The sequence below is a fragment of the Rhinoraja longicauda genome, chromosome 11 (assembly GCF_053455715.1).
Source record: "Rhinoraja longicauda isolate Sanriku21f chromosome 11, sRhiLon1.1, whole genome shotgun sequence".
Lineage (NCBI taxonomy): Eukaryota > Metazoa > Chordata > Chondrichthyes > Rajiformes > Arhynchobatidae > Rhinoraja > Rhinoraja longicauda.
Window position 1 is genome coordinate 8431162 of NC_135963.1, and position 12098 is coordinate 8443259.

At 44.2% G+C, this 12098-nt stretch overlaps 1 protein-coding gene across 3 annotated transcripts in view; it reads left to right on the top strand.

Annotated features, from left to right (window-relative positions):
• Positions 1-9323: 9323 nt before the first annotated feature.
• Positions 9324-12098, top strand: part of znf326 (zinc finger protein 326) — a 32818-nt gene continuing 30043 nt past the window's right edge. The window contains exon 1 of one of the 3 annotated variants that reach the window (XM_078408197.1): positions 9324-9508. In XM_078408197.1, the coding sequence (XP_078264323.1) occupies positions 9388-9508 (121 nt within the window). In that variant the 5' untranslated portion in view covers positions 9324-9387. The remainder of the gene's footprint in view (positions 9509-12098) is intronic. The other 2 variants (XM_078408196.1, XM_078408198.1) reach the window with 2 other exon arrangements.

Genomic DNA, 12098 nt, shown 5'->3' on the forward strand with positions numbered 1-12098 from the left:
TAAATACTGTGGTTGAATAATCTATTTTCTATGCATTTTTAATAATTTTTAATGTATACTGCTCAAATATATCTGTGCATTAAAAAAAAAATTCACCGAAGATGATTTTCCAAACTAACAACTTCTTTTTTCTTGTTTATTTAATACAGTGAGATATCTCAAGTTTTTTAATGCTTACAAAAAGGTGCCAGTAGAAAATTTAGGGGAGAACAAAAGGCCAGAGAAAGTGCACTCCGTGTAAAAGCTGAGAAGTACCAATATGCGCATTTAAGACAAGTGCTTGTCGCAGATTAGGGAGAAGGGAATTCAATGGTGTTTCAATAGAGGCTGTAAAAACTGAAGACCAGGTAAAGATGAGGAAAGTGCAGAAAGAAATGGATGGATTTATCAATGGCGAAGTGATATTCATTGGGGGTCGGTGGAAGTTGGCAAGCCAATTATGCATGGAGAAGAAAGTCGTCAGGTATAAATTAAAGTTCCAGGTAAAAAATAATGTGATTGTAGCGCGTCGATAAAGGCAAGGAGCCGGGTATTTCGAGAAGGTATATTTTATTGTATAACTGTTATCAGACGGGTCTAGTCTGCCGGAATGGCTTGGCGCCCAAACCTTGTCCTTATATACCTGGTCCCGGACCGCCTCCCGGGACTGGTCCATTCCCGTGCCGAGGGGTCGGTAGAAGTATGGCCCGACCCTTGGGAGCCGCCACATGATAGTTTTAATCTAACTAATTTATTTTTTAATGATTTCTGATTCAGAAAGGCAGACAATTCTCAGCAGTTAAAAAATTGAAAATGATTCTAACCATCATCGCTCAGTCTAATATATATACCCCTAATCGACACCTTAACCAGAAATGAACTGGAACTCGATGCTCAATTCTGTACTTCCAATTGAATTTTACCAATTCAAATTTACAATTGAACTTAATATTTACATCAATGAAAGATGAAATGCGGTTGGTTGGCAGATCATCTGCATTATGTTCTGACATATATATGCATCAATAGGATGACCTTTGCTTTTTTCCCATTTTTCCTTCCCTTTTCGGTTTTCCCCTCAAGGCTTTTGCTGGGTACATTTCCACAATGCTAACAACCTGGATCAATTACCATCTTCAAGTGATTCTGGTAAGACAGGGATTCTGGTAAGATTCTGGCTAACACAGGGAAGTGTATCGTACTGGAGGGCTACAGTGGAAGACATTGCTCTCATTTCTGATACTGTTATTTCTTTGTTTGCCGACATTGAAAGCAACTTTACCATCTTAGTGTCCTGTTTAGTGGAGTTGAGTAATTCTCAGCAGTCGAGAAATTGAAAATGATTCTAACCACCGTAGCTCAGTCTAATATATATACCCCTAATCGACACCTTGACCATCAATGTACTTCCTTGCTGGCTTTATCAGTTTCAATAACTGGATTTCCATCCAAGACTAATGGGCTTGCAAATCTTTAATGTATTAACGGATAAGTGAGCTTTTGTTAATGAACATTGCTGAATCAGATTCCAGAATTACTGAGACTTGCATCTCAGAGTTGACAAGGAGCGTATAACTTCTGTGTAATTATTGATCGTGTACATCACACAGCCACTTGCTAATCCTGACTTGGAATCCAGAGGATCAAAATGGCTGTCTCTGATACCATGAAAATCCATGAGATATATCATGACAGCCAAAAGTTAACATGTAAAACCCATGGTGTCAACTGCATTACTCTGGGTCTGGAGTCACATGCAGATTAAGAAAGGACATATTTATATAAAAATATGGAGTTTCTTTATAAATTGCCTATTGTGACATTTGACAGGAGTTCCAACTCGCTATTGATCTGTTCCTCTGTTCATCATTTGTTAAAGTATGAACATAGAACCTGGATTTTTATAGTGAGTAAACATTTCTTTGTAGAGTAATGGGAATGTTAGTCCAAGTTGCAGATAAAGGGAATTGACAGCTTTTTTTCCTTCATTGCAGCATATTACATTGTACAACTAATGGGATGTTGTCCTTTATTCCATGAGCTTGAATGCAAGTGGGTTTTAAAAAAAGTTATATTTAGCCGTATAAAGCCTTTGGCTAAAACCCATCTAGGGTAATGCATTCAGTGCTGTTCAGCACGCAAAAGGAATTATATTTTGACTTCTGGATTGTAACGGATACTCACCAGAATGAGACCAGGACTTACATGGTCAAATTCACAGGTAGGTTTGTATTTGCTTAAATAAATGGTAATCAAATTGAGATGTTTTGAAATGTTTAAAGGAGTTGATGGAGAGAAAATATTTCCTTTGGTGGATGAATAAAATAGGGGAACAGAACCTCAAATTTAATGTTGTTAAAAAACTGCTTCTTTTTCTTAGGCTGTCCCTTAGAATAGAGGATGACTTAGTTCCACTCAGTTCTTTGGTACTGAGATGGCCACTGAGGCAAGTGTGGAGTTGCAGACATTTCCACAGACATGACAGGAGGTAGTTGACACAGTGGGGTTGGGATGGGGGGAGAATAGTAATGTGCACAAAAGCCACTGCTTTACACAAAAGGGTTAATAGAAATTTGGAGGTGGTCAGTTGAACACTTCATTTGTTTTGAAATTGACTTTTGTAGCACCAATGTGGAAATCTGATTTAAAAGAGAGATCAACCATGATTTAATTGCGCAGCAGAACAGGTTTGGGAAATTGAGTGCCCCTCGTATCTTCAGAAAATCAATAGTGAGAACTGGCCACTCAGCCATCAAGTTCTCACAATCGAGAGCTCGTGTACGGTTACTCTATTCTGTCCTTCCTTCAGCAACATTGATGCGCCACTTTAGAAAGAACAATGTAGTGTGTTTTTCACATTCAAAAATGTTATTGAACTGAAGAAAGAAATTTTGATAGTATGGCCATGCATTATATTTGTGCAAATGATATTGCTAAATATTTATATGATCAGAAAATGTAGTTTAAAAAAAACATATCTTACCGAAGAAATTGGAATTGTTAGAAATTATATAGTGCTTGGTGAAGCCCTTGGACCTTGCATCTCTCTTTACACATATGGATTAACTAGTCGTAATCTATTTTCCTTTCTTACTGCTGGATTTTCTTTATCCAAATATTTAGAAAAAATCCTCTTTATTTAACTACCTGTTAAGCTCTGGTGCAGCATTTTATGTTGTATTGCAGTATGTAAACATTTCTGTAATTTCCTATTTGTTCTTGGGATTATCCTGAGTCCAAGACCACGTGTGTATCAATTAGGCAATCAGTGGAGACTTTCTATTTACCCTTTCAAGAATTTAATATCTTTATTTTCTATGTTGTTCTGCAGCAAATCTTTTCTATTGCAAAGAAATCTTACTTAACCTTAATCTTTTTAACCTTTCTCCCTTTCAGTAACCTATTGAGCATTGTATCATTTTAGAGCATCTTTGCTCTTGCTTTTCCCAGGGCTTATCATCATTCTCTTAGCTAAAGTTAATCACTAAGTAGTTTCACATCTCATCTTGTTATTGACAATGATTCGGTTTTGTTTGTAAAAGACAGGTGTTATTGTACTCAGCCAATTTCCTCTGCTTAGAGAACCTTGCCCCAATTCTGTTCCTCCAATTTTTTGAAGAATCATATCTGTTCTGCATCCAAATAGACAAAACTTTTTCAAAGTCACTGAAGGCTGAGGTAATCATGCCAAGTTTAGACCCAGTTAATAAACAACTATCATGACAGAATAGACAACAGCATTATTTTAACCTCCACAAGAGCCAGCAGTTATTCACCAAACGTGCCATGTCAATTTTCAGCCAGTAATCTTGCAAATGATCAAGTGGTTTTCAGCACGATTAATGCTGAGTGTGATTTTACGAAATATCAGTTCATGCCAGATTGTGGTTCCAAGATCTGTCTGTGTAAACTGTTCTGTGAAATGGTGATACTGCCCTTTCTCAAATGCGATTTAAAAACGATCTGACTCTGGGAGAGCATTCCAGTATTTGAGCTAAAACAAAATGACAAAATAACAGCTCATTTCTGGTCTGGTCTGGTCTCTTCTCTTAGGAAAACTTAGGAGAGAGATTTTATTTCAGTAAAAATTGCAATAAAAGAGAAGTCTATAATTCTACAATTCTGGCGAAGTTACATGTGTTGAAATAACCACACTAATAGCAGTGAATAAATAATTACATAAACTGTGATCTATTATACTTTAAAAAAGGCCATGTTGCAGCTTTCTACAGTTCCCATTCTGAAACATTTTAAGTGCTGCTCCTGGTTAATTATTCTATTTTTTCTAATTTAGAGATTATTTAGTGAAATTGCAACAACAATATAACAAAATCTTTATATTTCTATCATCATCAAGAATCAAGTCAGATTATTTTCTTTAAATAGGAAATTTTAAAATTGCATCCTGGATGATTGCACTGTTTGTCTTTGGATATTCATTGTGTAAACAATCAGAAAATATTGTCTTATGAAAATGACAAAGAAGCCTCATTGCTAATGCTGAAACTTATGCTGAATGTGAAGCAAGATTCATTACCCTTCAAAATTGCAGTGACACGGAACATAAAGTCCAAATTTGCAGTTATTAATTTGTTTAAAAAATAATGAAAATGAATAGAATAACATTTTTCTTGACTATTTCTCTTGTTTAGTGTATTTTCCAAAAAGGAACAGTTTATATTTAGACACTGTTTACTGGATTTGTTGTCCTTTAATTTAAGAAAATCAAGATCTAATACACGTACAGATAAGGACCAATGTGCACTCTTTATATGTTGTTCAATGGACTCTGGACATCTTTGAACACTTAAGTGTAAAAACAAATTCTGCGTGCTTCTCTCATATGTTTTGATTTAAAAAAAAAAATCTGTAGATGTCCCAATTAAATGTGCCTGTAATTCTTTGTATCAGTGGTGGAACAGGTACTGCTTTTAAAGAAATAAACATTTTTTTCTGAGATGCCACAAAATGGTAGAAAGCGATCTGGATTTCATGTTTTACTTAATGCTGGATTAAGTTCATTCTTATGCACTCTATTTCAATAGTGGTAGTCAACTGTGGTTCAGCTGATGGTTTTCTCACTTAAAAATGAGAAATTTCAGTTCCTTTTCCAGAGAATGAAAATATAGGCTGATGCTCCAGTGCTATGTAATGCAATGGCAATTTGGAGAATCAACCATCTGATGAGATGTTACGCAGTCCCCCTACAGTTCTCACAAGTGAACCTAAATCATGTCAAGGCATTATTTTGGAGACCCATTATCTATCCACAGTTCCCAAAGGATCATATTATGAAAGCTTTCACACAAACGCACTATATGGAAGTAATTATGCTTATAATACTAAAAGAAAATAAAAGGCAGAGGGCGCACCCACTCCTAAACCAAATATGTTGCATATCCTGGCAAGAGCTTCCTGCACCACCCATATCAAAACCTGTGGATGCCAAAGTAGCTTTATCTGCATTTGAGAACCCATTTAATGAATGAAACAAGCCATTCATAACCCCTAAATAGTTCATAAGAATAAGATTTATTTAATAACGTTGAACAACAATTTGTATTTATATAGTGGATAAATGCCCCAATTGCTTAAAAATAATTTTATAGGACTGTATTCATTAGAAAACTTTTGAATAAAAAAATAACAATTGTTATTCCACTTCTCTCAGAAAATTATTTGATTTGATAGCATAAAAAGTGACCTTCTCCCTAACTTTGACAAAACAACACTAAATGTTTGGTAGACACAAAATGCTGGAGCAAACTCAGCGGGACAGGCAGCATCTCTGGAGAGAAGGAATGGGTGACGTCTCGGGTCGAGACCCTTCTTCAAACTTCTTCAGCATCTTCCTCAGACTTCTTCAGCATTGCAGCTCTTTCCTACACTAAATGTTTGGTGAACGGAATCAAACGTCAACAAGACGGGGTGGAATCTTAAATTCTGTCCCTTGTCACCATTGAAAAAAGGATTATTAGATTCTGCTGGACAACACCCAAATAATAAAGAGGGGTGCATTATATTACACCTGTTTATGCTTGCTTTGAGTAAAACAGGGCAGTGAAAACAGGCTGAATAATAAATTTCAGAACAGTCAGAATAGGAATTGCTTTGAGGTCATGGAGAGTGGAAATAATCGGACAGTATTCACACACACATGCTCACACATAAATAAAATGTGTAGGAAGGAATAGAACATAGAACGGCTCAGACAGCATCTCTGGAGAAAATAGGTGATGTTTTGGGTCGAGATCTTGTAATTTAAGCTGGCTAATAAATAAGTAATGTTCAATAAAATGTATTTATTTAAGCTGGGTTTGATGTTTTAAATCAGCCCCTGCCGGCGACAGGGAAGCGGTACGGAGTTCAGTTTCAGTTTAGTTTATTGTCATGTGTACCGAGGTACAGTGTTGCGTGCTAACCAGTCAGCGGAAAGACTGCACGTAATTACAATCGAGCTATTCATTGTACGGATAGATGATTAGGGAATAACGTTTAGTGCGAGAAAAGCCAATAAAGTCTGATCAAAGATAGTCCTTTGAGAGAAAGGATGTTTCCACTAGCGAGAGAGTCTAGGGCCAGAGGTCATAGCCTCAGAATAAAAGGTCGTTCCTTTAGTAAGGAGTTGATGAGGAATTTGTATAGTCATTGGGTGGAATTCATTGCTACAGAAGGTTATGGAGGCCAAATCTTGATTAGTACGGGTGTCATGGAGAGATGGCAGGAGAATAGGGTTAGGAGGGAGAGATAGATCAGCCATGATTGAATGGTGGAGAGGACTTGATGGGCCGAATGGCCTAATTCAGCTCCTGTCACTTATAATTTTATGAAGTCATTGGTTATTTTTAAGGCAGAAATTGATAGATTCTTGATTAGTGTCGGTGTCAGGGGTTACGAAGAGAAGGCTGGAGAATGGGGTTGAGAGAGAAAGATAGCTGAGGCAAGATTGAATGGTGGAGGAGACTTTTCAAGAGAGTTAGATTTAACTCTTCGGGCTAAAGGAATTAAGGGATGTGGGGGTCACAAAATGCTGGAGTAACTCAGCGGGTCAGGCAACATCTCAGGAGAGAAGGAATGGGTGACGTTTCGGGTCGAGACCCTTCTTCAGACACATCTGCAGTCATTTTCCTACACAAGGAAAATGGGGAGAGGGCAGGAACTCTGGAATTCTCTGCCACAGTCTAAGGCAGTGGAGACCAATTCACTGGATGAATTTAAAAGATAGTTATATAGAGCTCTAAGGGCTAGTGGAATCAAGGCCAAGGGGTATGGGGAGAAAGACGGCAGGCACGGGTTACTGATTGTGGATGATCAGCCATGATCACATTGAATGGAGGTGCTGGCTCGAAGGGGCCGAATGGCCTCTGTAAACTGTTTATGTATGTGCTGTTATGTTTGTGTGCTCCTGTGTATGTTCGTTCTTAGTACCTGCAATTGGTCCAAAACGTCGCAGCGAGACTCCTGACGGGTACCCGTAAAAGGGACCACATCATCCCGATTCTGGCCTCTCTCCACTGGATCCAAGCAGAATCAACTTCAAGTTCCTCCCATTCACATACAAAGCCCTAAACGGGCTTGCCCCCCCCCCCCCATATCAAACATCTTCTAACCCACCACTCTATCTCCAGGTCCCTCAGGTCGGCCGATTTGGGGCTACTCACTATCCCGCGGTCTTATTCATTGTACAGATAGATGATTAGGGAATAACGTTTAGTGTGAGATAAAGCCAATAAAGTCTGATCAAAGATAGTCCTTTGAGAGAGAGGATGTTTCCACTAGCGAGAGAGTCTAGGACTAGAGGTCATAGCCACAGAATAAAAGGTCGTCCTTTAGGAAGGAGTTGATGAGGATTTAAAAAAAATTAAGCTTAAGCTCAGGGGTGACCGCGCTTTTGCGGTTGCAGCTCCGAGATGCAAAATGGCGGCGCTGCCCTAGCAGCTGCGGCTACACCTGCGGTCCATTTGTCTTGTGTTTTTGTTGTTGTTTTTTTTGTTGTCTTAATTGTAGTTGTGATGTGGTGTTTTTGTGTTGTGTACTATGTGTGTATGTGGGGGGGAGGGGGGGAACTGTAACATTGTAAATATGTAAATATGTATCCCTTCCGAACGGAGACCCGACCTTTGTGTTCTGGGCCGTGTCTCCGTTCCATCTGCGGCCTACCATCGGCCCAACTCCTGGAGCTGGCGGCCTCCAGGGCTCTGGTTCGCAGAGCCCGCGGATCGGACTTACCACCACCGGAGCCGGCCGTCTTCGGAGGCTGCGGGAGCAGCTGCGACTCGCCTTAGGCTCGGGCCGCGTGGATGCCGACATCGGGAGCTCCAGCAGCGGCAGCGTGTTCGCCCGCCCCGGATCACGGGGCTTGGGTCGCGGACATTTCACTGTCCGGCGCGGCCTAAGATATGCCGCGGGATATTTCTCTGCTGGGCGGGGGCTTCAATGTCGGGAGCCACGACCGCTCCGACGTGCAGCAACAGCGGCAGCAGCAGCGTGTTCGCCCGCCCCGGATCGGACTTATCATCGGCGGAGCCGGCCGTTTTCGGAGGCTGCGGGAGCGGCTGCGACGCGACGCGCCTTAGGCTCGGCCCGCTGTGGACCGTCCGGCGCGGCCTGCAACCACAACAGCCTGACTGCGGGCGAGGACAGCAGGAGAAGGGAAAGACATTGTGGCCTTCCATCACAGTGAGGAGAGGACTGGAGGAGACTCACTGTGATGGATGTTTCTTTGATGGATGTTTCTTTTTTTGTGTGTTTTTGGGGTTGGGTAATTTTAATGCCTATTTAATGCTTTTATTGTTGGACTGTGTTTTGGGGGTTTTGGGGTTGTGTAATTTGAATGCCTATTTAATGCTTTTATTGTTGGACTGTGGGTGACCGAATTTCGTCCAATATTGGATGACAAATAAAGCTATCTTGATCTTGATCTTGATCTTGAGACTGTGGAACAGCATCCCTCTCTCCATCAGAACTGCCCCCTCCATCGACTCCTTTAAGTCCAGGCTCAAAACCTATTTCTACTCCCTCGCGTTCGAAGGCCCTCTGAGGGGGCGCTGTGAACTGTTTATGTATGTGCTGTTATCATATCATATCATATATATACAGCCGGAAACAGGCTATGTTTGTGTGTGTTTGTTGTTTAGTACCTGAACTGATGTACAGCACTTTGGTCAACGTGGGTTGTTTTTAAATGTGCTGTGCAAAATAAAAATTGACTTGACTCCTGCACCTATATTTCAACGATGGGCTGAACGGCCTAATTGTGCTCCGACCACGTGAGTTTCCGAGAGGCCGCCCCTGGGCCGGGGGGGAGGGGGGGAGGGGGAGGGGGAGGGAGAGGGAAGGGAAGGGGAGGGTTATTGTGCGGCACCGCTGAGGGAGGCGCCAGAGAGACGGTGAAGAGAAGTAGACGCCATGGACGGCCTGAGGGGAAGCAGCCGCAGCTGGGGCATAAGCGACAACGACGGTGGCGGCGGCGGTGGCATGCGGGGCTCCAGCCGGGCCTGGGCCTCCAGCGACACGGACGGGATGCGAGGTAGGAGTGTGTTGTGGCGACCGGGAGAGACAAGGAGACGAGAGAGAGAGAGAGAGGGGAGGCCGCCCGCCCGCCAGCCCGCCATTTTATTTTTCTCCGCCCCCCCCCCCTCCCTTCTCTCACCGCCGCGCCGCATGGCGACCGCCGATCTCGGGGAGGTTGCAGGAGGGACCCCGAGGCCTCGGTTGTAGGGCACAGGCCGACATCCTCGCTCCGAGAGGCCGGAGTGGCCTCAATGTCCAGACCCGGACCGGCGTGGCCTCAATGACCCGCGCCGCGGCTCCGGCACTAAAATGGCCGCCTCTCACTCTTTATTTCTCACTCTCTCTCTTTATTTCTTTCTCTCTCTCCTTATTTCTCACTCACTCTTTATTTATCACACTCTCTTTATTTCTCACTCTTTATTTCTCACTCTCTTTATTTCCCTCCCTCTTTTTATTTCCCTCTCTTATTTCCCTCCGTCTCTCTTATTTCCCTCCCTCCCTCCCTCCCTCTTTATTTCCCTCCCTCCCTCTTTATTTCCCTCCCTCCCTCTTTATTTCCCTCCCTCCCTCCCTCCCTCTTTATTTCCCTCCCTCCCTCCCTCCCTCTTTATTTCCCTCCCTCCCTCTTTATTTCCCTCCCTCCCTCCCTCTTTATTTCCCTCCCTCCCTCCCTCTTTATTTCCCTCCCTCCCTCCCTCTTTATTTCCCTCCCTCCCTCCCTCCCTCTTTATTTCCCTCCCCCCCTCCCTCTTTATTTCCCTCCCTCCCTCCCTCTTTATTTCCCTCCCTCCCTCCCTCTTTATTTCCCTCCCTCTTTATTTCCCTCCCTCCCTCCCTCTTTATTTCCCTCCCTCCCTCCCTCTTTATTTCCCTCCCTCCCTCCCTCTTTATTTCCCTCCCTCCCTCCCTCTTTATTTCCCTCCCTCCCTCCCTCTTTATTTCCCTCCCTCCCTCCCTCTTTATTTCCCTCCCTCCCTCTTTATTTCCCTCCCTCCCTCCCTCTTTATTTCCCTCCCTCCCTCCCTCTTTATTTCCCTCCCTCCCTCCCTCCCTCCCTCTTTATTTCCCTCCCTCCCTCCCTCTTTCCCTCCCTCCCTCTTTATTTCCCTCCCTCCCTCTTTATTTCCCTCCCTCTTTATTTCCCTCCCTCCCTCTTTCCCTCCCTCCCTCCCTCTTTCCCTCCCTCCCTCCCTCCCTCTTTCCCTCCCTCCCTCTTTCCCTCCCTCCCTCTTTCCCTCCCTCCCTCTTTCCCTCCCTCTTTCCCTCCCTCTTTCCCTCCCTCCCTCTTTCCCTCCCTCCCTCCCTCCCTCCCTCTTTCCCTCCCTCCCTCTTTCCCTCCCTCCCTCTTTCCCTCCCTCCCTCTTTCCCTCCCTCCCTCTTTCTTTCCCTCCCTCCCTCTTTCCCTCCCTCCCTCCCTCTTTCCCTCCCTCCCTCTTTCCCTCCCTCCCTCTTTATTTCCCTCCCTCCCTCCCTCTTTATTTCCCTCCCTCCCTCCCTCTTTATTTCCCTCCCTCCCTCCCTCTTTATTTCCCTCCCTCCCTCCCTCTTTATTTCCCTCCCTCCCTCCCTCCCTCCCTCCCTCCCTCCCTCCCTCCCTCCCTCCCTCTTTATTTCCCTCCCTCCCTCCCTCTTTATTTCCCTCCCTCCCTCCCTCTTTATTTCCCTCCCTCCCTCCCTCTTTATTTCCCTCCCTCCCTCCCTCCCTCTTTATTTCCCTCCCTCCCTCCCTCTTTATTTCCCTCCCTCCCTCCCTCTTTATTTCCCTCCCTCCTTATTTCCCTCCCTCCCTCTTTATTTCCCTCCCTCCCTCCCTCCCTCTTTATTTCCCTCCCTCCCTCCCTCCCTCCCTCTTTATTTCCCTCCCTCCCTCTTTATTTCCCTCCCTCCCTCTTTATTTCCCTCCCTCCCTCCCTCTTTATTTCCCTCCCTCCCTCCCTCTTTATTTCCCTCCCTCCCTCCCTCTTTATTTCCCTCCCTCCCTCCCTCTTTATTTCCCTCCCTCCCTCCCTCTTTATTTCCCTCCCTCCCTCCCTCTTTATTTCCCTCCCTCCCTCCCTCTTTATTTCCCTCCCTCCCTCCCTCTTTATTTCCCTCCCTCCCTCCCTCTTTATTTCCCTCCCTCCCTCCCTCCCTCTTTATTTCCCTCCCTCCCTCCCTCCCTCTTTATTTCCCTCCCTCCCTCCCTCTTTATTTCCCTCCCTCCCTCCCTCCCTCTTTATTTCCCTCCCTCCCTCCCTCTTTATTTCCCTCCCTCCCTCCCTCTTTATTTCCCTCCCTCCCTCCCTCTTTATTTCCCTCCCTCCCTCCCTCTTTATTTCCCTCCCTCCCTCCCTCTTTATTTCCCTCCCTCCCTCCCTCTTTATTTCCCTCCCTCCCTCCCTCTTTATTTCCCTCCCTCCCTCCCTCTTTATTTCCCTCCCTCCCTCCCTCTTTATTTCCCTCCCTCCCTCCCTCTTTATTTCCCTCCCTCCCTCCCTCTTTATTTCCCTCCCTCCCTCCCTCTTTATTTCCCTCCCTCCCTCCCTCTTTATTTCCCTCCCTCCCTCCCTCTTTATTTCCCTCCCTCCCTCCCTCTTTATTTCCCTCCCTCCCTCCCTCTTTATTTC